This window comes from Manis pentadactyla, chromosome 5, assembly GCF_030020395.1.
Source record: "Manis pentadactyla isolate mManPen7 chromosome 5, mManPen7.hap1, whole genome shotgun sequence".
Classification (NCBI taxonomy): domain Eukaryota; kingdom Metazoa; phylum Chordata; class Mammalia; order Pholidota; family Manidae; genus Manis; species Manis pentadactyla.
The window spans coordinates 162,709,766-162,737,537 of record NC_080023.1 but is presented as its reverse complement, the minus strand read 5'-3'; the positions used below and the strand labels follow the sequence as shown (position 1 = coordinate 162,737,537).

At 45.3% G+C, this 27,772-nt stretch overlaps 1 protein-coding gene across 16 annotated transcripts in view; it reads left to right on the top strand.

The window, feature by feature from the left end:
• The window catches only part of PTPRT (protein tyrosine phosphatase receptor type T), a 1,028,419-nt gene that overhangs the window by 321,427 nt on the left and 679,220 nt on the right, over positions 1-27,772 (top strand). For all 16 annotated transcript variants that reach the window (XM_036902260.2, XM_036902256.2, XM_036902251.2 and 13 more), the window contains exon 3: positions 16,205-16,476. In XM_036902260.2, coding sequence (XP_036758155.2) covers positions 16,205-16,476 — 272 coding nt within the window. The remainder of the gene's footprint in view (positions 1-16,204; positions 16,477-27,772) is intronic.

Here is a 27,772-nt window from a genome sequence, read left to right as displayed (position 1 = left end):
GTAGAGTGCTGTAGGTGGGCTGGGAGCAGAGCTCGCATGCATGGTGGTTTTTCATGTATGCCATCTGTTCGTAGTGTCAGAGAACCAGAAGTAAGTGTAGGAGATGCTCCACCCACCGTCGTTTGAAAGCTAATCATAGTTAATAAGAATAGCTAATATTTATTGGGAGCTTCTTATTTGCTGAGCGCTCTTCTAAGTCAGGAGTCCATGAACTACAGTCCATAGGCGGCCTCTGCCACCTGCTTTTGTAAAGTTTTATTGGAACACAACCTCATTCATTCATTTATTGTCTGTGGTTGCTGTCATGCTCCCACAGTAGACTTGAGTAACTGTGACAAAGACTGTATGGCCTGCAAAGCCTAAAATAGTGATGATCTGGCCCTTTATGGGAAAAGTTTGTCAGCCTCTCTTCTGAGCCATTACATATATTAACTCAGTTATTTCTCTTGATGATCCTGGGAAGCTGGTGTTTTTATTATTCCCATTTTGCAGATTGGAAAAGAAAGACATGGAGCATCTAAGTAATTTGCCCAAGAATACACTGTAGGAAATGGCAGAGCAGGGATTTGAAGGCAGGCAGTCTGACTCCAGAGCTGGCATCTTTATTTCCATACTGTGCTCACAAGTACAGATCTACAGGATGAAAGAATCTCCTGTATGTTAGAAATTAGGGTGTGAAATGTGCCTGTCTATCTACTTCCCAAGTGTATATCCAAGAAGAGGATCTGCCAGGTAAGGGGCCAGCCTACTTTCCTTGTTCTATTAGCAAACGTGCAAGAAGCATGGGTCTATGGTATTTATAGGGAATGGGTTGAGACTCAAAACATTTAGCCCCAGCCTCATGATCTGCCTTATTAAAATGATGCAGTGTTAGAAATGCATGGGCTCAGAAAATAGACCATTCACAGAGTCTTCCTGGGGAAATAATCACTGAAAAGGTACTTCAGAGCATCAAAAGATGAGCTAAAAATCAAGAACTTAAAATGAGGAAATCATGGGATAAAAAGGCTAGTGAGCATTCCAGCGGGGACAGCTACAGAAGCCCTATTCAACTTGTTCTAAAGCTCTTGAGGAGAATTTTCGTCTCAGCAAACTGTCTGTGATTAAGTATCTCGACTGTTTAGTTCACAGCTGTATGCCCAGGGCCTACAACAGCGCCTGGCCCCTAATAGGCACTCAGTATATGCTTGCTGTGGAACAAACTAGCAACATTCGTGAGCAGGCAGCCCTGGGGCCAGGATGCAGTGCCTTTCTCTGGGTGTAGCTTCAATACACGGAAGTCCACTCTAAACTGTAACCCCTCGTGAAGCCTCTTCTTCTGGAAAAGTTGACCAATGCAGTTGCAAGATCAGTTCCATGCCACAACTGCAGGAAAGCACTGACCCAGGAAATGTGGCTATCAGGAGATACCTTGAGATGTCCGTATGGTTGTCTTTCTGTGGTGGGTGATTTTGCCCACTCCTTTTTACTTTTCTGTCTGCCCACCTCAGGCATCACTTTAGAATGAAAAACAATTAATTCTACACCGTATCTCCAAGTTTGATATTTGTTCATCTCTGCAGAAGTCATCCTCAGTGACTGCCTGGGACACCTCTCAGGGAGCTAAGCACAGCACGGTTCTCAGAAGCTTGTTATGGGTTTAATTGTACCTTCCTCCCAATTCATATATTGAAGTCCTAACCCCCAGTACCTCAGAAAGTAACCTTACTTGGCAATAGGGCCATTGCAAATATAATCTGCTAAGATGAAGCCAGGCTGGCATAGGTGGGCCCCTAATCCAATATGACTGCTTTTTATAAGAAGGTGAAATTTGGAGACAGATGCACATACAGGGAAAATACCATATGAACCTGAAGGCAGAGAGCAGAGTGAGGCTTCTAGAAGGCAAGGAGTGCCAAGGACTGCCGACAAGCCCCCAGAAGCTAGGGGAGCAGGCTGGGCAGAGTGTCCTGCACAGCCCTCAGAAGGAGCCAGTCCTGCTGACACCTCCAGCTCGGGCTTCTGGCTTCCAGGACTGGGAGACAATACAATTCTGTTGTTTGTTATTGCAGCCCTAGCAGATTTTGCATAGAAGGTGTTGCCTACCTGACAGCATCAGTCCTGGAGTTCCCTCCCCTTTATTGCTCATGTTGTTCCTCTCTTTCCATCTGTGTCCAGGTCCCAGCATGGGCTCACAGGGGCATTCTCTTTGGTGGCGTGGAGTCTAGAACCCCCTGGAATGGATGGGGGTGGACAGCAGCAGGAGGAAGGGTGACCAGGGGCAAGGGGGGCATCTCCACAGGGTCAGGGAGTCCAAAGTCCACGGTGGGTTTTGTTAGAAAAAGTGAGAAAGAGAAGGAGATGGGAGCTGGTTCCTGGGAGAAATAGAAGGTTGAAGTAGGAACTCAGAGCTGCAGTTGACAGAATTGGGAAGAGAGGATGAGAAGAGTGAGCAGTTCAGGACGAGGACCATGAAGAGTGCCAGGAGGGTTGGGTTGGGGGCTTGGTTTCAAGAGGCCCCATTGGACAGCCTTGCAGACATCTGGTGGCTCCAAGGACCCAGGCAGGACTGGGAGACTCTATATGTGTCGTTCTGTGAGTTGGCAGCTCTGAGGATCCTCCTCCTCCTGCCTGTGACACGCGGAGGCAGCTGTGGTCGCCTCGCTGGCAATGAATGCCTCCTCCCAGGCTGGCCCACAAGGGGTGCTGCCCTTCCCAGAAGTGGGGGTGGCAAAGCAGTTTCATGCAAGGTGGTGGGGGGCAGTGGTTGAGGGCACAGGCTCTAGGCCTGGGTTACAGAGCTCTGACCCCATGCAACCAGTCTCTTCCTGGGGAATCTAGGGACCGTCCCGTGGACAGAAGCTGGCATACGTCCTCTGGGTTATCACAGTCCACCCAAATAGGCCAGCGCCCTGGGAACCTGTTTGCAAAACAAGAGCGTCTGGAACTTGAGCCTGTATCAGCATGACCTGGGGGGCTGTAAGGGCACGGGGTGGTGGGGGAGCTGGGCCCCACCCCACCATTCTAATTCAGTAGGTCTGGGGTGGGGCCTAAGAACTTGCTTCTCTATCATGTTCCCGGGCGTGCTGATGTAGCTGGTTGGGGACCACATTTGGAGAACCGCTGGCAGAGAGAGATGCTCCTTGGGGCACACTGGGGAGAGCCGTGGCTTCCTGGGGCCTCCCAGGGTCCTTATACACGTGCAAAGTGGCCCTGGGGTGGACCCACCCACCTCACCTTGCTGGTGCGTAGGGCCAGCTGTCTTGGCTGCAGTCAGACATCCACATCCACAAGAGGGCTTAGAAATGCCCCTGCTGCCGTGCTGACAATGAAAGCTGATGCTGACACCGAGCTGACATGTGACAGGCGCTGTTCTAAGCACTGAACATACATAAACACACTCAGTTCGCATAACAGACCTGTGAGGCAGGTACTAGGAGCATCGTCACTCTCATTTTACAGATGAAGAAACTGTGGCTTAGAGAGGTTAAGGAAGGTGCTCAGGTCATACAGCTGGTGGCAGACAGAGCTGGGATTCAGTCTGGTAATCTGAACCCAGAACCCATGTTCTTCTTTATTCCACTGACCCTGCAGAAGAAAAGAGGCAAGAATGGCCCTAGTGATGTTGGCCAAGTTATCAGGCCTCTCTTTGCCCTCATGCTCACCTCAAAAAAGGAAATAGTTTTCTCCATCTTAGATAAAAGAAATACCTTTACATAAAAAAAAAATGCTGTCAGGATTAATTGGATAACAGCTGTCAAATTTTTGTAGCTCCTTAGAGGACAGTAAAAGAGGAGGAATAATTATTGTGCTATTTTCTATGCAGACCCTAGCACATTTGAGGGAGCCCATAAGTGTCTAGTGATATTCTTGGTAATTGGCAGTGATTGAAGGGGGACAGCTCACGTCAGAGGAGAGGCCTTGCTGAGGTTGGGCAACAGAGAGAGGCTTCACGCTTGATGCACAGCGGCCTGAGCCCACCTGCTCCTGAGGGAAGTGGGCAGGCTGGGGCCCAGGGTGGAGGGAGCCCCTCCTGGCAGGGCAGCATCATTGCCTGCCCTGGGTGGAGGGACCGATCATGGACCCCTGGCCTGTCGGGGCTGGCAGTTAGTGACCAGCTAGTCCAGTGGTTCTCAAAGGGTAGCCTGTGGATCAGCCACATCAGTTTCACTTTGGAACTTGTTAGCAGTGCAGATTCTCGGGCCCCACCCCAAAACCACTGCAGGTGACATCTTTGAACAAGCTTTCAACGTGATTTGATGCATGCTGTAATTTGGAAACTGTTTTAGAGGGAAATAGCGCTGACCTTGGGGTCAGGCACACCTAAGTCTGAATCCTGACACTGCTACTGTATGGCTCTGTGGCTTTGGGGAGTCCCTGTGTACCTTTCTCTGTTCCTCATCTACAAGATGAGATGGGACATTAGGTGTTTGCTCTGTATCTACGGCTCCTTCTAGTCCCTCACAGGTTAGAGACTGTCTTGCCTCAGACCCTTTCCATCTGCTCCTTCTTTACCTTTCTGACGCCTCTATAACACTAGGCCTCCGTGTGGAGTCTGTTTGCCCCCAACAAATTGTCTTTGTCTCTGTTTTTGTACCTCCTCCCCCAAGTCAAGTCTGGGTTAGATATCTTCCATATTCACGACCTATCACAGAACTCACCACATCCTCCTACCTGCTTTTTTTACTTGCCTGTGATCTCTACCAGGGCAGAAACTCTTTGTCTGCTGTTTCCCTAGAGTGTTACACACATAGTGGGTGAACAACTAATATTTGAGGTTAGAACTGATTTCGCTCGATTTATAGAATGCTTGGTTCTAGTGGATTTTATGAGGAAACAAGGGTAGGGGTTACTCTTTATGCATAGAGCCACGTGGGGGAAACTGAGGCATAGTGGTGCACGCTGACTTAGGGATGCAGTGGCAGGCAGTACAAACAGAGAAAGTATAGCCCTGGTGGCTGAGGATTTAAGGGAAAGGTGCCGTGGAATTGGGGTATGCACAACCTTTAGCATCTCCGTGGGGCAAAGGGCTCATCTCATATCAGCATCAGATGCTGTAATCGCTTCACCTCAGACAACCAGAGCATAGTGTGCATGGGGACCAGCAATGATGGGAGGGCACCTAGCCAGCACGCACAGTAGAAAGTCTTTCCTGATAGCACCAGGGCAGGCATTTTGCAAAGCTCAGAGTAGCTTAGCTTTTTACCTATCTATCTATCTACCTACCTACCTATCTATCTATCTATTAGGGACAGGGTAAAAGGGTTAAGTACCTCTTGGAAATGGTTGGCCATCTCTCCAGAGAAAAAGCACAGAGATGCAAACCTCCCCCCACTGTTGACCTTGCCACCCACTGGGTACCCGGGCAGGTTGCTTTTGGAGTCAGACCCTGTTGTTATGGGGGAGATAAAAGCGTGGGGTGAAGGAAAGGTAGACTGGAACACTTTCTGTCCCTCTAAGCCCTAGTATTTTAAAGCTTGGGACGTAATAGCAATGACCCAATTTAGTGATGTGCAGCACTATTTTAACAGGCTTAGTCATCGCCCCGTTTTGGTTTTTTTCTTTCCCCGCATTTCCATTTGTGTCTTTTCCCATTACAAATATACGAGGTAATAATCCAGTATTTTCCATGGAGCATGGCACACATGCTATATATAAGGCACAGTTGAACATTCTGTGAGTGTAATTGGAGCATAAATGTAACTAATCAAAATATTATCATGCTAATGGATGTGTGAAGAGTTTGGAGGTTTTAAAAATATATATATATATTGTAGTTCCATGTCATTTCAATTTAGAGACTTAGAGCTGCAGAAGAAAAGGAGTCAGCCCAGCGGATGTCAGGAGCAGTTTGGGGCCTGACAGTGTTCCGGGCAGCCTTGTGGTTCTCTTTACTCCTCATGTGGCAGCAGCTTGATGACTGATTTCATTTCTGTTTTTCCCTCCCACTCTTTATTGTTCTTCCTACATGTAGCAGCTCCCTGGGGCAAGGCCAGCTAACCCCAAGGAGTGTGTGGTAACTCCTCCACACCAGATAAACATGTCCGCTTGTGGTGTGGAGCCGAAGAGCTAAATGATGGCTGGAATTTCCTGGGTGGGAATCTTGGTGCTGCTTCTAGCTGTGTGGCTTTGGGAAAGTTACGTCCACCTCTCTGGGCCTCAGCCATCCCACTTGTATGAGAAGAATGACGATAGTGACTCCCTCATGGGGTCGATGTGAGAATTGAATGAAGGCATAGGAACGGCTGTTGTTATTGATAATGAGCAGATGTGACTGCCGAGGGAAAGGAATTCTTGTGGGAACATAAAGAGTACTGTTTCTCCAGGAACCAGATCCCAGGAAGAGGGTCTGTCCTCCTTCTACCTTTAGGTAGAAACTGCAAACCAGTACCCGGCTCCTTGCTCACCACTCACTGGTCATGTGACTGTAAAGTCATATGACTTGGAACCAGACTTCTCTAGCTGGAGGGGACTTCAGAATCTGCCCCCCCACACACCTGTCTTACCAGTGAAGAAACGAAGAAAGAATGGCTCGCTCACAGAGGCACCGTGTGACTCAAGCAGGTGCACGGGCAGGGGCCGGGGTCTGAAGGCGGGGTGGCCCTCACCGCCCTCCCACGCTGTTCTGGCCTTGCCGAAGGAGCTGTGACATTTCCCATATCAGAGAGCAGCTAGAACAAGGCTCCATGTTTCTCCGTTTCTCTTTCCGTTGGGCACTGGTCCCATTGTTTGTCCTGCTGTAACACTTATTCTTGCTCCTGGGATGTTGAGTGTTACCCTGAAATGTGGGGTGAGGGCGACTTAGGAAGTTATAAAGAGTCAGGGAGAAGCCAGGCCCTGTGTGTCCCCTGCAACGTTTGACCTGTTTTATCTGTTTTCATCACAAGATGATTGTAGGGTCCAAAAGGAGACTGTTGGGTGGAAAGCTTCTGCTTCTGTTTGGTTTGGGGCATGAAAGGGGTGGGAAGTAGTTCCGGGGCTGCACGCTGTTTAGATTTGTCTGCTTGGCTCCCTCTTCTCTGTCCAACCTGCCCCTTGTCCTCGCCTGTCCTTCCCCTGCTCCGCCACCTCCCTCCCCCCTGCCCTCCCTCCCTCCTCTTCCTTACTGGCTCCTCTTCCACCTTCTCCTTCTTTCCCCCCCTCCGTGCTCTTTCCTCTCTCCCTCTTGCCTCTGGCTTGCATCTTTTCTGCAGGATTGGGGAAGGAACTCTGGCGGCCCAGGGACCTGGTCTTTGGTGGAAAGGCCCCCAAACAGAGCCCCTCCCAGCAGCACCTTCAGAGCCAGTCACCTGGGCTTAACACCATTTTTAAACGACGTCATCTGCACTTACGTGGGTCATCATACTGCTGTTTCTTGGAAAAATAGCCTGAACTCATTTGCATATGAAATGTTTAAACCTCAATTTATTAGTCTGAATGAATGATTACAGAAATAGTTATTACTTGTTCATACAAACTGACTCTGACAAAATGTTCACAATGTTCAATTCCTTTGAAATTTCAGGATACATTTTCCTTGTTTTAAATAGATATTATGTATCCATTAAGCTATAATTAGCCCTCCCCCCCATTTTCTGGTGTATTGCAAAAGAAACAAATTCCTTTCCTTTTCTTTTGACACATGATAATTAGATTGCTGTCGCTGATAATATGGAGAATGTCAAATGATATGTTTGTTACTCTGGCTATTGGTAAATTGTGATGTTTATGATTGGCTTAATGATTATTAGTTTTCATGATACTGCTGGTAGAATTCTGTTTCTCTTCCACATGTATTTTCTTGCTTTCAGTGCATTGTGTCTTATGACACGTTTGTGCCCCCTGCCCTTTTGTTGTGACCAGACAGCTAAATGTAACTATTCTGGACTTTTCAATTTGGCCTTGTCCACAGTAGCTCTACTAGTCAGAAATGCCAGAATAGCTGTTCTCTGGGCATTAATGACAGCCACAGAGAGTACGTAGCACTTAAGGAGTTTAGTGAAGTTGTACAGCTAGGCTGGGCAGTTTGGATTTCAGGAACAGCATCACCTGAGCAAAAATCCCAGAAGCTGGGAAAATTCAGAGTATATCTGAGCTCCCTATTGCTGCTGTAACCAATTACGAGAAATGTAGTAGTGGCTAAAAATAACACAAATGTTTTAGTCTTACGGTTCTGGGGTCAGAGCTCACTGGGCTAACATCGAGGGGCTGTCAGGGCTGTGTTCTTCTCTGGAGACTCTAGGGGAGAATCTGTTTTCTTGCCTTTTCTAGTTTCTAGAGGCCACCTATGTGTCTAGGTTCATGGCCCCCCCATTGTCAAGGTCAGTAGGAAGGTATCATCAAGTCCTTTCTGATGCTGCGTCTCTTGCCTCTTGTCCAGAATACCTCCCACCCTGCCCAATCTCAAATTCATCTGACTAGCAACCTTAATTTCTTCTGCAACTCTAACTCCACTTTGCCCTGTAAGGTAACATATCCACAGGTTCTGGAGTTTAGAACATGGTCATATAATGGAGGCCACAATTCTGCTTGCCCTAGAGTGGATGAGGGCTGTGTAGACAAAATACTTTTCCTCTCTCTGCCTCCGTATTCTTTGTTTTAAAACGGGGATAACGTGGCACCATCTCACTGGGATGCTAACAGTGGTTCGATTAATGCCTGGTAACACACTAAGTTCTCAGTAAACATTAATAATGTTAAACATGTTGGAAATTGCATTGGGCCCACCGTCATCTGCTCCTGGCCATTTATTATGAAGTTAACATTATTTGAATCAAGTCCCATTTTTCATTTAATGTGCACTGAAAACAGATCAGCAAAAAAGATGGACATGTAGCTTTCATTATCCTATTTTATAGGTGAAGATATTGAGGGCCAAGAAATTTTTTATTGACTTACTCCAAGTCACACAGCTAAGAAACAACACAAGTGGGGGCTGATTTTTACTGGGGCTAGTTTTACTGATTGCAAATCCAGGGCTCGTTCCACGCCACCACAGCTGTCTGGCTTCAGGCGGCATTTGGGCCCCTGCTGCCATCCCCTGCCTTGGTGTAGGTGCTGGCGCTGGAAGCTGGCGGGGCCACCTGTCTGCAGGGACGGCTCTGAGCTCTTGGAGCTCCAGGCCCTCAGCTGCCAGTTGCCTGAGCACATTCATGTAATCTTAATGAACAATGTGCAAAGCCATTAAAAACTCAATTAGGGCTTTCTTTTTATTGCCGACGTGAGGAAATGCAATCCTGAGGTGCTCATGTGTAAACACAATAGCCGCCATCTGCTATGGAGAAGCGTTTTGCCTCCAAAAAGGGGATCTGTGTTGCAGACACATCAGTAATGGGGCGCTTATCAAGGCATTATTATGCACGAAGGGGAAAAATGCAAAATTTATGGCCAGACAGAGAGTACTTCCAGGCTTAATTCCACAATTTTCAGTGCTATGTATAATAACTATGAGGAAACTAATGCTGTTTTATGTCCCTTACCACGTCAGTGGAATTTTTGGTAGGGGGGGAAGAAAGGGAGAAGGGAAAAGAATGTATTTAGTCTTCCTCTTTCTTGTTTCTGACTGATCTTGGCATAATGACCAGCTCATTTTTGATCTCTGGGAAACTGACAGCCCTGGGATGATACTAATTAAGCCAACTTGTTGATCAAAGGAGGTCCCACTGGGCTGCTGTTATACAAGGGCTTTGACTCCTGAGCAACCTCTAAAATGGCAGGCCTGTGCTCAGCTCCGATATAGGTCTTCCTCCTTGCTGGAGGATGTGGCCAGGGCTCTGCAGGGTGGGCTAGTTGTGTAAGCGGCGCTAGGTTGCTGGATTCCCCTGCCCTAAGACACTATGCTTGCATTGTTGAATACTATGGCCTTCTGCCTCTGGGCCTTTGCACATGTTGTTCCCTCTATTTGAAATTGCTTTCCAGATTATCACCAGGGACACTTTCATGGAAGAAATCTCTACTGAGAAAGATCAGAGGCTTATAGGGGTCTGAAGTGTGGAGTTCACCTCTATACCTGCCAGCATCTATTTATATCTGATGATCTATAATAACACGATGTGGCTGAGGGTATTCCTGGGGTAGGGGCACTGAGCCCTGGGCAGTTAGGGGTGTCCTGCAGACTGGAGGGGCCCTGTTGCAGGAAGAGACTGCAGGGCCACAGATGGAGGAGAAAATCTATCACAAAGATGATGCCAAGTGGAATTAGGAGCTGAACTGTAGTGGGGGCAATGGTGCTGGTGAGCATGCACCCTGATGGAGGAAGAAAAATGCCACGTGTGTTTGCAGGAAGAGCTGTGTCTTGAACCTTGTGACTTTGGGACCAAAGCAGTTCTGTTGTGTGTCCCTTGAGTGTGTCCCTGAGTAGAGAGACACTAACAAGGATCTACCCAATTATTAAGGCAGCACAAGTGACAGCACCATTCAAGGGGCCTGTACTGGGAGTGCAGTGAGGACGAGGGGAGTGGCATCATTAGTTAAGTTGGCAGCGGGCATGTGCCTTGGGGACTTTTGGAAATATATAGGGAGTGTGGCTAGGAGATGTAGTTCCTTCAGGTATGTGTGGAGGCTTAAAGCTGGTCAGATCCCACTGTCAGGGTTCATAATATGCTCACTCACTGGTGAGTTTACACTTCTCATCGTTCTTCAGATTTCAAGTCAGCTTAGCTCACTCCTGGAAGGCATCCTGAGGCAGCCTGCCCGAGTTAATCACCTTGATTGCCTCGGTGGGTTGCATGCCTGTCTGTGCTGCACACCAGAACTGCCCTTTTAGATCGGTGGGGCTGGATTTGCTGCGTATCCTGTACAGTCTGTGGCTCACTGAGTCCTGGTTCATTTTGTCACTTGCTTCTGGTTCAGAAACTAGAACTGGGTGCACCTGCTTGGAGCCGATTGTGTATCTGAACCTTCGCTATGGAGCAGGCTGGGGAAAGAAGCCATCTCATCTTTTCTGTTTCCATAGAGGAAGGTGGGCTCTGCCCCATAGACTGGGAAGTTCCTCAAATGTAAGAAGGGAGTTCAGATAGTGAGTAACCAAACCACAGACTGTCTCCAGGTCATCAGCCTGATTAACCCTAGAGGGTGGCCTGAGAGCAGCCACACTTGGGGGTGACATCCAAGGAGCAGCGTGGGACCATGGTGGTGGTAATGGCCGGCAGCACTGAGGAGTTCCTACTGCTGAAAGGTGGCCCACCCCCAGATCTAGCCCCGAATCTTTGTCCTTTTTCTGTTCTAATTGGGAGCCAAATGCTCTGACCACACACATTTTGCTTTTTATACCATACTCTCCTTCTAAGACTTTGGTTAGGATGGTATCTGATACTTCAAGGAATCTTCTACACTCACGTAAGACTCCCCAGGGACCAGCCCTTTAGACAGTGTATCCCTGCTGGCTTCAGGATGGTCTTTCATCCTGTACCTCTGGCTCAGTAGCTAGGGAGAGCGTATGTGGTCATAGTAGCAAATATTCACGATGACAGAATAATGGCCCCTAAATATGTCCAGGTCCTAATCCCTGGAAGCTGTGCACATGTTACCTTCCATGGCAAAAGGGATTTGCGGATGTGATTAAATTAAGGATCTTGCACACTGGGAGACCTTCTGGATTGTCTGGGTGGACCCAATGTATAGGGTCCTTACGAGCGGGAGGCAGGAGGGTCAAGGTCATAAAAAGGTGGCATGATGATGGAAGCAGAGGTGGTGTACACCCTTTGAAGCCAAGGATGCAGGCAGCCTCCAGAAGCTGGACAAGATGAGGAAACATTATTTTCTGAAGCTTCTAGAGTGAAAGATGTCCTATCAGCACCTCACCTTGATTTTAGACTTCTGACCTCCAGAACCATAAGAGAATAAACTTGTGTTACATTAAGCCCCTGGCTTTGTGGTAATTAGTTGCAGCAGCCCTCGGACACTAATCTGGGATCTAACTCTCGTGTCCCCAGCTGCCACCTGCTTGACTATGGAGCCTCTTCTCTGTCCTTACAAGGTTCTCCCCAGTTAGGCAGGAGAGTCCCTGGTGTTTCACGAGTGTGAGAATGATCAGTTGCTCTGCTGCCCCTTTCTGGCCTCCTTGTGGAAGCTACTGCCTGCAGTAGGAGATGCCAACCACAGCTGCTGTGGGTGCCCTTCCCGGTGACACGGTACCCCTGCCCCTCACTGGTGGTGCCACATGCTGACTTTTCCCTGCCGCTTTCGGTCACTTGGACCCCAGAGCAGCACTGCTTGTTCCCCCATTCCACCAAGACATCTGCGAGCAGGACTTTACCTGTCTGGCCTGCCCCCTTCCCTCCTTTGCAGATAGGTGGGGTGGGGGCAGGATCACCACCATCTTTTTCTTATTTCTCCTCAATTATTTTGTCTGTCTTGCTGAACCTTGCACCAAAACACATACCTTTCTGTTTAGTGTAAAGGCCAGGGCATGCTTTTCAAAGCCACATGAATCAAGATTAGGGTCCAGGGTAGTGGGAAGCATGGTGGGTGACCCTAACCCAACCCAGCTCTGGCCCATCTAAGACACAGATTATCTTAATGAGTGTCCAAGACATTTCTTTCTCAAGAATTCATTCTCAGAGTCCATTCATTTCGTTCTCTTCTTTCTTTCTGCTTCTTTTTGCACTGGGACACCACTCTTTATGATGTCCCTATTTGGAATGTCCTGGAGCTTTGCTTACTAGCTACCACTTTTCATCTTGTCCCCTTAAATACAGGGATGTGCAGGAAGTGGGGGCTTGACGGGGGTGCTGAAACAATGATAATGATGCTAGCTATGGAAGTGAGCTTCAAACTCCCAATGACTAATAACCCAATAATAGTTTCTGCCTTACTTAAAGCCCAGATGAGTGTTTCTCATAGGTGGGGGCCTTCTTCATGGCCATGGCCGTCCAGGGAATGGGGCTCCTTTCACTGTGCTGCATTTATCTTGGAATCCTGTGCTTTTGGCGTTTGGATGGGAAGGCAGCGGAGCAGTGATCTTCATACCCTAATGTGTGTACAAATCACCTGGGGATATTGTCAAAAGGGAGATTTGAATTTACTTGGTCGGGGCTGGGGCCTGAGATTCTGTGCTTCTTACAGGTTCCTGGGTGAAGCTGACGCTGTTGGTCTAAGGACCATTCTTTGAGAGACAAGATAAAAGTGCCTGAAACAGCAGGGGTCAGGGTGAGTTGAGGGGTGGCTTTTATGGGGACCAAGCCTGGAAGTGGCACATTTCATACTCAAGCCCCATTGGGAAGGGCCCAGCTGCATTGTCCCAAGCTCTAAAAAAAGGGCTGAAGAATCTAGTCCAGCTATGTGGCCAGAATGAGGAGGACAGGACTGTTACCCAACTGGCAATTTCTGTTACAGGGAGAGTCAGTGGAGGGCCAAGCACTTCCACCAGCTGTGCCTTCAGGGGGTGGCAGTGTCCTCTGTCTACAGTCAAGGGGGCAGCAATGTGCAGAGAGCTCCTAGACTCATTGGAGTGGACGGATGCCATGTGGCTCCACCTCCTCAGTGAGCCTGCCTCACCACTGGAGCTCAGGTGAAAAGCAGGGGGAACCTGAGCTGGTGGGAGGGAGCCCTTCCTGACTCTGTGGTGGACTGCAAGCAGGCTGGTGTGGACGGGCAGGATAGGAGGGCAGTGTCTGTCGGGCAGCATGAGATTCTGAGTGGAGAGAGTCGGACATCTTTTGCTTCTCAGGCTGCTTTCTCTTCCCATAGTGTGCTACCCCTCTGTGGCAGGGACAGTCACCTAGCCTCTGTCCCTGGGAAATCTGGAACTCTGTGGGCAGTAGGTGAGCAGGCAGATGTAGCTCCATCTTTGCCTTGTATCTCAGGCTCCTCCTGCAGTGGTTCCTTCCTTGCTGCCTCACTGGGAGGTTGTGGTGTTTGGAGATAACATATCTGACAAGGGATGTCACTCCACGTGCCCTATGTTACCACCAGGCCGTAAATGAGGAAACTTCCTGCAGGGGAAGAGGCCACCTTGGCTTCACCTTCAGAGGCTCCTGCCCCGGGAGGTGGGTTACTTCCTGATTGGCAGGATGGCAGAAGTCCGTTAGCCCTTGGTTCGTGCTCTTGGTCTTTGTCACCTTGCTTCATTCTGCTCGTTTTGGGGATGAGTCCCCTCAGTGGCCCTGAGAGAGCATCCCTCAAGGGACAGCTCTGGCACTGGGAGTCTGGGTGGAGTGAGAGGCTGGGAGGCCACGATCATCCAGCTGCTTTGCACGCTGTTCTTTCAGAGAAGGGCATCCAGGAAGCCTAATCTGGCCTCGAGTCTAGGTTGCTTTCTCTAATCTAGCTTTGTGAATAAAATGGGGGTTTTAAACTCTCTTTCTCTCTTCTGTGCCTACTTTTAAATCATCTGGAACCCAGAAACGATGGGCTATGAGTGAACCACAACTAGATACCGATTACCCAGCGCTTCTAGCTGGCAGCCGTTAGCCTTTCTTAGGTATTAGGGCACAAGAATGAGCTTACTTAGAGCTAGTGAGGTGGCTCATTTTGGTTGAGGTTAAGGAGTCCTAAGATTTCATTCTGAGTTGAAGATTTTAGTGGCTAAAATAAGATTTCAAAGCAGCAGTGATTTTCTAAGTGGGAATATTCATCCCAGAATCACCTTGCATTTATCTACTGTGTTTTATGATGCAGTTTATTTAATAGAATCATAGAACTCTAAGTCACAGAGTTCATCTTTCACTTTGATTGTGAAATTTCCTTGGACGTCTGCATGTGTCTAGGTTCTGTTTAGCCCTCTGCCATGGTGGGCAGCTCCCTTGGTCTCCAGGCAGATACTTTGCACCAGCTCTACTTGTTAGAAGGTCCTTTGAATTGAACTGTGCCTCTTAGTACTTTCTTTCATAAGTTTGTCCTCCCAGGCACCTTATCAATTAGCTGTTGCCACAATAATGCTGCCCAACAACCCAGAGGAAACCCAGTGTCAAACAACAGTGAGCATGATTTTCCTGCTCCTGGGTCTGAGCTTTGACTCTAGTGTGGGTGATCTGAGTTGGGCTTATTGACCATGTGGCCATACTGCTAGCTCTGTGGTGGGCATGGCTTGGTTCTTCACTATTGGTTGAGCTCAGTTCTTCTTTGCATGTGTCTATTCTTGGTCCCATGGTGCAGGGGGTATCAGGGCCCTGGGGCACATTCTTCTCACAAAACATGATGGTGGTGCAGGAGGGCAAGCTCAGCTAGGCATGCACATTTCAGGCCTCTGCTTGACCCACTTTGTTGATATCCTGTTTACCGAGGCAAGTGCAGCCCAAAGTCAGGGATGGTGACACATACTCTGCCTTTTCTGGTAGGCCAAGGATATGGACCCTAGGAGGGTTGAAGAACTAGAAACAGCCATTTAATCTGTCAAAGCCACTCCAAAGGGCCTCACTTCCTTTCTATGGACAGCCTGTTTAATGCTTGAAAAAAATTGTCATGTTTTCTGCAAAGAGTAATAGCATAAACTTTGACATTGGAGAGAATCAAAATCCCATCCATCCCTCCTTGTCTGGGTGGCCCAGGGCAAGCCACTCAATTTTCAAATAAAATGAAAATCCTCTACCTCCCATGGTTATTCTGAAGATTAAATTGAATAATATATAAAAAAGACACCTAGCATCCCACTGGTACTGCTTAAGTGCTTATCAAGTATTACCCTTTATTCCAGGCTGAACATCTTCTAGTTGGTTCTCACATTTCTTCCCTGCTTATTGAAAATATTCTTCTTTTTATATGTCCTCCTCTCATGTATAGAATTATTCCGTGTACTGAATGCAGTGTTTAGGGGGGTCTGCAGTTATTCCCTGTGCTGAATGCAAGGCTCCAGGTGGAATATGTTGAGATGTCACCTCCTTTAGTGTAGAGGTTCTGCTTCCATTGAGACAACTCAAGCTTGCATGAGGTTATGTTTCACAGTTCACCCTTTTGAGGTTGCAGTTCACCAAATTCCTGGGTTTTTATTCCGTGCTTCCTTTAGGAGCCACTGGATATAATATTTTTTCTGTAAATGTTTATAGGCTGTCTACTTTGTAGACATATTCATACATATGACCATCTCTTAAGTCTTAAAACAGCCTTATTGAGTAGGGTTTTTAATTCCCAGTTACAGAAGAGGATACTCAGGTTGAGAGAGGAGATAGCTTCTTCAGGATCAACAGATGCTCTTATAAGGGACTTGATTTCTGGCCACATGTCTATGGGTGTGACTTATTATCCTTATAAGAAGGATTTTCTTTCTCTCTCCTTGTCTCTACTTCCTGCTCCCTGTGTGGGTCTCCAGGATCCTTCATGATGGTGAACAGCTCTGGGAGAGCCTCTGGCCAGAAGGCCCATCTTCTCCTGCCTACCCTGAAGGAGAATGACACCCACTGCATCGATTTCCATTACTACTTCTCCAGCCGCGACAGGTCCAGCCCAGGAGCCTTGAATGTCTATGTGAAGGTGAACGGCGGGCCCCAGGGGAACCCTGTCTGGAACGTGTCTGGGGTCGTCACTGAGGGCTGGGTGAAGGCAGAGCTTGCCATCTCCACATTCTGGCCACATTTCTACCAGGTATGGCATTTTACTATGGTTTGATTTTTTGAAAAGTAATAATCTATGCATTTCTTGCCCTGCCTAGAATTGTTGAGAAAGGACTTCATTTACTCACTCACTTGTTCAGCTTGTGTTCACCGAGCTTCCCTTACCAGGCCCTGTGGATGTAGAGGTGGTCCCGCACAGCCCCTGCCTTCCTGGAGATTATGATCTGCAGGAGGAAACTGATATATAAATAAATAATTACAGTATAGCAGGATGCATGTGGGCTCCCCAGGACACAGGAGGAGCATAGACACTGAAGCCTTTTATAAAATAATTGCTGGTTGCCACAACCTGATGGGGGAGGTTCTGTGATCACCGCTACTTTACAGATGAAAAACACTGAGGTCCAGAGAGATGAGATAACTAGTCAAAGATCACCTTCGGGGAAGAGGGTGTTGGGGAGAAGGCAATTAAGATGACTTGTAAGAGGAGATGACAGCCAGGCTGAGTCTTGAAGGATGAATTAAAAATGATTGAAAAAGGCCTTTGGGTTGTCAGGGATACCATATGCCTTGGGCTGGAGGAATGAGAGAGTTTAGAAACTCTAAGGTGTCCAAGGTAGGTTACAAAGGAGATACACAGGGCGCTAAGCTTGCAGAGGCCAGTAGGCCGTGGCCAGCTCTGAGGGCCAGGTTGCAGAGAAGAAACGTGCTCTGCTGCCTGGAGGAGTGCTACTCAAACTACCTATGCTGAAAGAACAGTTTATCTCCTCAACTCATTGTGGACCAGTACTTCTATATCTGCAATAAAAATGTCACAGCAATGCCAAATTGCTGTAACAGTTTCTAAACACCTCTCTGTCTTTCCCTACTGATCTCATTGTGGACTGAGAACACACAGGGCACAGACTGGCATTGGCCGCAAGCAGGCTTGGAGGAGCACAGCTCCAGGTCATTTTTGCTTGGAACTTTTGAGCACTGTTGTTTTTTTAAGCAACTTTATTTAGGTACAGTGTACGTATTGTAGAATCCACCTATTTAACCATGCAATCCCATGACTTTTAGTAAATCTACTGAGTTGTACAATCACCACCATAAACCAGTTCTAGAACATTTTCATCCCCCAGTAAGATTCCGTGTGCCTGTTTGCAGTGAATCCCCAAGCCCACTGTTGAAAGGTTTGAAGTAAAAAAGTGACACAGTGAGATTTGCATTTTGGAGAAATTTCTCTAGAGTCTGAAGCAGAAGGTGGTCTTGAGGGGAGCAAGGTCAGAGATTAAGAGCTTCTCAGACATCCTTCAGTTCAACATCCATGGCACAGTCCTTTCAGACGTACTGGGCAGGCTGTTGTAGACAATATGTAAATGAGTGAATATAGCTGTGTTCTAATAAAACTTTATGTGTGAAGACAAGTGGTGGGCCAGATGTGACCTCCAAGCCATAGCTTGCTGAACCTGATGTAGGTGACAAAACTGAGCTCCAGAGACGGACAGTGGAGCCAGGGGTACACAGCAAATCATTAGCAAAGCTGAGACCAGAACCCAAATGCCCTGGTCCTAGACTCTCCCCTTGCATCACTGAGTATCAGTGGAAGTGTCTCTACAAGCCCATGGATACCTCCAGAAAGGCCTCAGGTCTCCAGTTAGAAACCCCCTGTGTAGGGCCTTGATGCAGATGGGTACAGGATAGGGCCACAGGTGCAAGTATAATAAGCAGGAAAAGTGACCCAGGAGAGGGACAATTCTGTTATTGACCATGCTTTCTGATGGGGTTCAGAGGGAAAAAGGACATTTCATGGGCATCCCATGGCCCAGCTCTTTGGTAAGCATATTGCCTCTCATTTATCTGTAATGTGACGGTCTGTGTTGGGGAGTAACATGTCCTATGCCCTATAGGGGATATTAGTGGTATATTGAAGTCCCTATTATCCTGCCTAGGTCTTCTGGCTCCAAACTCGGTTTCCTGCTTTTAGCAAAAAAAAAAGCTTATCTGTCCTGAGAATCATCTACTCACTAGCTGTGTAATGTTGGCTGTGTCCCAGAGTCATTCTGAATCACAGTTCTCTCATTTGCAAAATGAGGAGGGTAAAAGGATTAATGAAGGATTAAAGGAGATAGCTTATGTGTAGCATCATGTCAAGCTCGCAGTGGGCTGCAGCAATTATTGGAAAGAAGGGAGGAGGAAGAGAAGAAAAAGTGGAAAAAGAGGAAGGAGGAAGGAAGCTTTTTTCAAGAAATGACCACTTGGTTGAGCTGTCCTCCGAAGCCTGTGCTGTCCCTGTGATAAGCAGCCTCCTATGGGAGAATTTTCTGATTTCCAACGTGTTGGCCACTACAATGTCATTATGTGGCATTACATCCTCTGCTCTGAGATTTCTGGTGAAAAGGCCACTAATGCACTGAGAGCAGCAGTTTAGAAATGACATGTCACACATACGCACAGCCACCACTGGCTAGTCCCATGGCCACACACGGCTTAGTACATACAGGTGCGCACACACCTGCATGCTCTCTGTCTCCCTGCACACTCCGGGGCACCCACCCACACCTACTGGATGATGAGAAGAGGGCACATGCCAGAAGGTTTAAAGACATTTGCAAAATGGATTTTAAAATTCACCAGACCCCAAGCTCTGGGTCGGCATGTATGATTCTGTGGACTAAATACGATTTCAGTTTGAAGCGGTGCTGGGCCTCAGATCCTGATGGCTTATATATTCATTTATTAAAGTCATATTTCACAGTCCTAAAATTGGCTTTTAGCCCTGCGATAAACAGGAAAATTTCATCTTTCTTATTAGTGGGCATTCTCGCACCTGGACTTCAGTGGGGCCTGGGATGAGGGCACCCCTCTGCCATCTACCCCCACATCTGCCAGCTCACAGGAGAGCAGGGGCTTATTAAAATAGCTTAAGCCATGCTTTAAATTACTGCTCCCTTCCAGGTGATATTAATTCTATTTCATGTTTTTAATGATTCTAAACTGCTGTCCTAAGACTTAAAAAGATAAAAGGAATTTGTATTAATTTCACAGCCACTTGCTCACTCTGATCTCCAACACCTGTCTAGGTGACACGACCTGTTATTTGGCACTTGTCATTTCCATGGAGACCGTGAAATTTAGGACTCACTTGACTTGGATTCAGATGGACTCGAATCACAGTCCCTTTTTCAGGAATTCCTCTGGCATCTGGCAGGCTGTAGGTTTAGTTACTTCACCCACAGTTCAGGAGGGTGCATCACAGGGAAGGGGGCACTGCCCCACCCTCCGAAGTCCACCCTTCTCTTCTTCTTTGCCCACCCCTCAGCTCTAAGCAGCAACCCCCCTTCTTTGTTCTATTCAGGCCTCTTTGGGCTGGTGCAGGCAAGAGTGTCTCTCTTGATTTTACCCTACGCCATCCTTCCCCATGAAAATATATGTGGTCCTCTTCCTAAAAGGGGGTCTGGAGAGCCAACAATTTTCTGTCTCTTATCTTTTGAGAAAATGTTTGCAGCCTCTTGAAATTTTTGCTACATAGATTCTCTGCTCAAGGACTATAAAAGGTTAGTATAAAATGCCAGCTCTCTTAAACCATTTCCTGAAACATCCACATCCTCCCTCCAAACAGATATACAGCCTGCTTTTTGGGAGGGGTTGAGGGCTAGGGGGTAGCGGGTCTGAGCCTCTCTTGGGAAATTATTTCCTGGCTTTGCCCAACAACTCATGCACAGAAAGAGGTTTGTGCCTTTCCATAGGAACACTATCTCCCCAACACCAGAATGCCTCTAAGACCTTCTAGAGCTGGGGCGTGTGCAGTTGACAGTAGGTCCACATGGCAGCCTTGGGGTTGAAGGACGTCCTGCAGAGAAGTTGGGATCCCCAGCCTATGTCTTTCGCTCCAGGCCCTGTCCCCCACCGCCCTACCATGGCCCCTGCCTCCATCCTCTGACCGTGGAGCATCACTGGGTATTGGCGTGGCCCACTTCTGCCTTCCCACTCCACCACCCTCCCAGTTTTTATTATTTTTACTATCATTCAGTCTCAGGTGATGAAGTTCCCCTTCTAGTTAGTACCCATCTCCCCACTGGTATCCTGACCCCAGCTGACTCCTACTCCCTCTAGAATGTTGTTTCATCAATTTCTCACCCCTGTGTATTTTATGCTATTTCTCTGATTCATTCCTCTCTTCCTACAAACATTTTCCAATCTCTGCCATCCTCCCAAGTCCTCTACTGGGCTTTTAGCCCTTGGCCTTGGGCCCTAGCACTCTTCTCTGAACTACATCTTCTGTCTTCCAACATGACCTTATTTAGTTCTATATCTTTAAATGGCATTTAGATGCCAAAGGCACTACAACTGTTACTCTGGTCCTAAATCACTCATGAGCTCCAGAAGCACAATGCGAGTTTCCTACATGGCATATCCATGTTTAATTGGCATCTCAAACTTAAGGTGGCTAAAAGGAAGGCTTGATGCAGCCCTGCCTGCTTGTCCGTCCACGCACATTCATAGTGTCATCTTCCCTGGGTCAGTAAATGACGTCAGAATCAGACTAGAAGCTCAAGACACAGCCTGAAGAGTTTTCCCCAAGGTTCCCTTTCCTTCCCTTTCCCCCTCATAGCGCAACAGCAATTAATTTTCATCTCTACTTTCAAAATATCTCTCAAACCATCAGCATCTTTATTCTCCGTAGCCAACACCATCATCAAAGACATCTTCATCTTCTGATTGGACGACTGCAATAGCCAATTGATAGGTCTCTTTGCCTCATTCTTGCTCAGCTGTGCACCTCCCAATTTCCACACAACAGCCCGAGTGATCTTTCTAAAATGTAAATTAGATAATGTCACTTCCTCCCTTTAAATCTTTCAGTGACTTAGAAGGAAACTGAAGCTCCCTGCTATGTCTTGTGAGACTCCATGTCATCTGACCCCCAACTAACACTCCAGCCCTGCCTTGTGTCTCTTTAGCTTTCCAGCTGTATCCCAGCCACACCAGGCCCATTCTCGTGTTTCCAGATCACCCAAGCTCTTCCCTGCCTCGTGGCTTTTGCTCTTTCTGTCACCTCTTGCTTGACTGGCCACTTTCATCTTTCTGGTCTCAACTTAATTATCACTTTAGAGTTCTCTCCTGACCACTTTAAGTAGATCCCCTAACCCTTAGTTATTCTTAATCACATTCTTTTTACTTCCTTCATAATACTAATCACAAATGAGTTTAATTTTATTTGTTTGTTTCATTTCCACTTCTATTCACTAGAATGTGAAATGCATGGAAACTAGGACCTTAATTGTCTTGTTCACTTTTATAGCCCCCAGCAGGTGTCCCAGTATTTGGTTCAGAGAATAAATGAGTAAATGGATGAACAAAGACACTGTTCCTACTCCCAAGTGATTTTAGGAAATGAAATGATTTATGAACAAACCACTGCAATATTGTGTGATAGGTCCTATAGTGGAGTTAAATGTACAGTGAGTGGTACATTGTGATAGTATAATATGCAGAGAGACATGAAAATGTAATGAAACAAAAACATTTAATTTTTATTGTAATTATAAAATAGCTCATTTTTATTGCAGAAAATTTGGAAAATTGAGAAAACTATCAAGAAGAAAATATTCACCAACCATAACCTCCCTAGTATCATTAAAAAAATTACATTCATATATTATTACCATTCCTACTTTATCTTTTGTGATTTACCTGCTGAAGTCACTTGCCAACTTTTCTTTTGGAAAGTTTATTTATTTTGTAGATTCTCAATAATTCTTTTCACACAACAACAGGTTATTTACCTTTAGCTGATATGTATATATAGAGAGAGATTTCAGATCTTGTTCTCAACTTGCATGTGACTTTTTTTTTTAAATTATTTTTTATTGAAGGGTAGTTGACGCACAGTATTACATTATATTAGTTTCAAGTGTACAACACAGTGATAAAACATTTATATACATAATTCTAGGTTCCAGCTATCACCCTACCAAGCTGTTACAATATCTTGACTATATTCCTTATGCTATACATTACATCCTGGTTACTTATTTACTTTACCATTGGAAGTCTGTCCTTTTTTTTTTTTTTTTTTTTGTGAGGATCTCTCATATTTATTGATCAAATGGTTGTTAACGACAATAAAATTCTGTATAGGGGAGTCAATGCTCAATGCACAATCATTAATCTACCCCAAGCCTAATTTTCGTCAGTCTCCAATCTTCTGAGGCATAACAAACAAATTCTTACATGGAGAACAAATTCTTACATAATGAATAAGTTACATGGTGAACAGTACAAGGGCAGTCATCACAGAAACTTTTGGTTTTGCTCATGCATTATGAACTATAAACAGTCAGTTCAAATATGAATACTCATTTGGTTTTTATACTTGATTTATATGTGGATACCACATTTCTCTCTTTATTATTATTATTTTTAATAAAATGCTGAAGTGGTAGGTAGATACAAGATAAAGGTAGAAAACATAGTTTACTGTTGTAAGAGAGCAAATGTAGATGATCAGGCGTGTGCCTGTAGACTATGTGTTAATCCAAGCTAGACAAGGGCAATAAAACATCCACGTATGCAGAAGATTTCTCTCAGAACGGGGGGGTGAGGTTCTAAGCCTCACCTCTGTTGATCCCCAATTTCTCACCTGATGACCCCCCTGCGACTGTGCCTGTCTTAGGTTGTTCCTCCCTTGAGGAATCTTACCCGTCTCTGGCTAACCAGTCATCTTCCGGGGCCATACAGGGAAATGTAAAGTTGGTAAGTGAGAGAGAAGCCTTATTGTTTGAAATGGTTAGCTTTTTATTTCTTTGCATATTTATGCCCTGTAGCTTCTATGCCCAGCATTTGTCTTGAGGTATCTTTACCACTTGGAAGAATTATGATACTCGGTAAATTTGATATGAGGCACGAATTCTATTTAAGGGTTGTAATTAGGAAGGAAGAAGAAAAGCTATAGAAGTAGCAGGCGGAAGAAAACATGGGAAGATTGATTATTTCTTTGACATATCTTCTTGTAGAGTAACTTCAGCATGTATAGGTTTTAAGCTACTACTTAAATTGCGCACACACATTAACATAATAGGAGTATAGTTACATAACCAAAGCATATCTGTAATTACCAGCCATCTCCAGTGAAACCAAGAAAACCAGTTAGGCACCTTAGGCATTTGTGAAAACTTATCTATGATATGGTGGATATTGTCCAACTGAACTTGAACAGTCTGAGAGAAATCAGACAAATTAAAACAACCCATTCCTGGGGAATGTTCACATCCCTTATGTTCTTTTAACAGTAAATAGTCTGTAGTTGTAAGATTTTGGAGTGCTACAATTTGCACTTCTTCTAATTCTTGGTTGAGTTCCAACAGTATAGATCCAGTCAAATTTGTTGTTTTACTGTATGCACAGGCCAGCTTAGATATCTCCTTCATCATTCCCATGGCAAGTCCAGGAGCTGGTGGGATGAGTGCATCTACTGCTGTAGCAGTGCGTGGATCTTTGTTGGGGTTTTTTGATGATCATCTTCTGGCATGAGTCTTCCAGAGAGTGCTGATGTTGGAAGTTCTCTTTCATATCGTATCTTAGTTCATTTTCGGGGTAGCCAAATTAGGCTTTGATCTTCTGTATAAACGCAAACAGACCCTTTGCCTACACTTTTAAATGCCCTTTATACCCTTGTGTAGAACTCATTGGAGGTTACCACACAGGAACTGCCCTTTTTTGTTTTGTTTTGTTTTGTTTTGTTTTTGGTATCACTAATCTACACTTACATGACGAATATTATGTTTACTAGGCTCTCCCCTATACCAGGTCTCCCCTATAAACCCCTTTACAGTCACTGTCCATCAGCATAGCAAAATGTTGTAGAATCACTACTTGCTTTCTCTGTGTTGTACAGCCCTCCCCTTTCTCCCACCCCACTATGGATGCTAATCTTAATACCCCTCTTTTTCTGCCCCCCCTTATCCCTCCCTACCCACCCATCCTCCCCAGTCCCTTTCCCTTTGGTACCTGTTAGTCCATTCTTGAGTTCTGTGATTCTGGTGCTGTTTTGTTCCTTCAGTTTTTCCTTTGTTCTTATATTCCACAGATAAGTGAAATCATTTGGTATTTCTCTTTCTCCGCTTGGCTTGTTTCACTGAGCATAATACCCTCCAGCTCCATCCATGTTGCTGCAAATGATTGGATTTTCCCTTTTCTTATGGCTGAGTAGTATTCCATTGTGTATATGTACCACATCTTCTTTATCCATTCATCTATCGATGGACATTTAGGTTGCTTCCAATTCTTGGCTATTGTAAATAGTGCTGCGATAAACATAGGGGTGCACTGATCTTTCTCATACTTGATTGCTGCATTCTTAGGGTAAATTCCTAGGAGTGCAGTTCCTGGGTCGAATGGTAAGTCTGTTTTGAGCATTTTGATGTACCTCCATACTGCTTTCCACAATGGTTGAACTAACTTACATTCCCACCAGCAGTGTAGGAGGGTTCCCCTTTCTCCACAGCCTCGCCAACATTTGTTGTTGTTTGTCTTTTGGATGGCGGCCATCCTTACTGGTGTGAGGTGATGCCTCATTGTAGTTTTAATTTGCATTTCTCTGATAATTAGCGATGTGGAGCATCTTTTCATGTGTCTGTTGGCCATCTGTATTTCTTTTTTGGAGAACGGTCTGTTCAGTTCCTCTGCCCATTTTTTAATTGGGTTATTTGTTTTTTGTTTGTTGAGGCGTGTGAGCTCTTTATATATTCTGGACGTCAAGCCTTTATCGGATGTGTCATTTTCAAATATATTCTCCCATACTGTAGGGATCCTTTTTGTTCTATTGATGGTGTCTTTTGCTGTACAGAAGCTTTTCAGCTTAATATAGTCCCACTTACTCATTTTTGCTGTTGTTTTCCTTGCCCGGGGAGATATGTTCAAGAAGAGGTCACTCATGTTTATGTCTAAGAGGTTTTTGCCTATGTTTTCTTCCAAGAGTTTAATGGTTTCATGACTTACATTCAGGTCTTTGATCCATTTTGAGTTTACTTTTGTATATGGGGTTAGACAATGGTCCAGTTTCATTCTCCTACATGTAGCTGTCCAGTTTTGCCAGCACCACCTGTTGAAGAGACTGTCATTTCGCCATTGTATGTCCATGGCTCCTTTATCAAATATTAATTGACCAAATATGTCTGGGTTAATGTCTGGATTCTCTAGTCTGCTCCATTGGTCTGTGGCTCTGCTCTTGTGCCTGTACCAAATTGTCTTGATTACTATGGCTTTATAGTAGAGCTTGAAGTTGGGGACTGAGATCCCCCCTACTTTATTCTTCTTTCTCAGGATTGCTTTGGCTATTCGGGGTCTTTGGTGTTTCCATATGAATTTTTGAATTATTTGTTCCAGTTCATTGAAGAATGTTGCTGGTAGTTTCATAGGGATTGCATCAAATCTGTATATTGCTTTGGGCAGGATGGCCATTTTGACGATATTAATTCTTCCTAGCCACGAGCATGGGATGAGTTTCCATCTGTTAGTGTCCCCTTTAATTTCTCTTAAGAGTGACTTGTAGTTTTCAGAGTATAAGTCTTTCACTTCTTTGGTTAGGTTTATTCCTAGGTATTTTATTTTTTTTGATGCAATTATGAATGGAGTTGTTTTCCTGATTTCTCTTTCTGTTGGTTCATTGTTAGTATATAGGAAAGCCCAGATTTCTGTGTGTTGATTTTGTATCCTGCAACTTTGCTGTATTCCGATATCAGTTCTAGTAGTTTTGGGGTGGAGTCTTTAGGGTTTTTTATGTACAGTATCATGTCATCTGCAAATAGTGACAGTTTAACTTCTTCTTTACCAGTCTGGATTCCTTGTATTTCTTTGTTTTGTCTGATTGCTGTGGCTAGGACCTCCAGTACTCTGTTAAAAAACAGTGGGGAGAGTGGGCATCCCTGTCTAGTTCCCGATCTCAGAGGAAATGCTTTCAGCTTCTCGCTGTTCAATATAATGTTGGCTGTGGGTTTATCATAGATGGCCTTTATTATGTTGAGGTACTTGCCCTCTATTCCCATTTTGCTGAGAGTTTTTATCATGAATGGATGTTGAACTTTGTCAAATGCTTTTTCAGCATCTATGGAGATGATCATGTGGTTTTTGTCTTTCTTTTTGTTGATGTGTTGGATGATGTTGATGGACTTTCGAATGTTGTACCATCCTTGCATCCCTGGGATGAATCCCACTTGGTCATGGTGTATGATCCTTTTGATGTATTTTTGAATTCGGTTTGCTAATATTTTGTTGAGTATTTTTGCACCTACATTCATCAGGGATATTGGTCTGTAGTTTTCTTTTTTGGTGGGGTCTTTGCCTGGTTTTGGTATTAGGGTGATGTTAGCTTCATAGAATGAGTTTGGGAGTATCCCCTCCTCCTCTATTTTTTGGAAGACTTTAAGGAGAATGGGTATTATGTCTTCCCTGTATGTCTGATAAAATTCCGTGGTAAATCCATCTGGCCTTGGGGTTTTGTTCTTTGGTAGTTTTTTGATTACCGCTTCAATTTCATTGCTGGTAATTGGTCTGTTTAGATTTTCTGTTTCTTTCTGGGTCAATCTTGGAAGGTTGTATTTTTCTAGGAAGTTGTCCATTTCTCCTAGGTTTCCCAGCTTGTTAGCATATAGGTTTTCATTGTATTCTCTAATAATTCTTTGTATTTCTGTGGGGTCCGTCGTGGTTTTTCCTTTCTCGTTTCTGATACTGTTGATTTGTGTTGACTCTCTTTTCTTCTTAATAAGTCTGGCTAGAGGCTTGTCTATTTTGTTAATTTTCTCGAAGAACCAGCTCTTGGTTTCATTGATTTTTGCTATTGTTTTATTCTTCTCAATTTTATTTATTTCTTCTCTGATCTTTATTATGTCCCTCCTTCTGCTGACCTTAGGCCTCATCTGTTCTTCTTTTTCCAATTTCGATAATTGTGACATTAGACCATTAATTTGGGATTGCTCTTCCTTTTTTAAATATGCTTGGATTGCTATATACTTTCCTCTTAAGACTGCTTTTGCTGTGTCCCACAGAAGTTGGGGCTTAATGTTGTTGTTGTCATTTGTTTCCATATATTGCTGGATCTCCATTTTGATTTGGTCATTGATCCATTGATTATTTAGCAGCGTGTTGTTACGCCTCCATGTGTTTGTGAGCCTCTTTGCTTTCTTTGTACAGTTTATTTCTAGTTTTATGCCTTTGTGGTCTGAAAAGTTGGTTGGTAGGATTTCAATCTTTTGGAATTTTCTGAGGCTCTTTTTGTGGCCTAGTATGTGGTCTATTCTGGAGAATGTTCCATGTGCACTTGAGAAGAATGTATATCCTGTTCC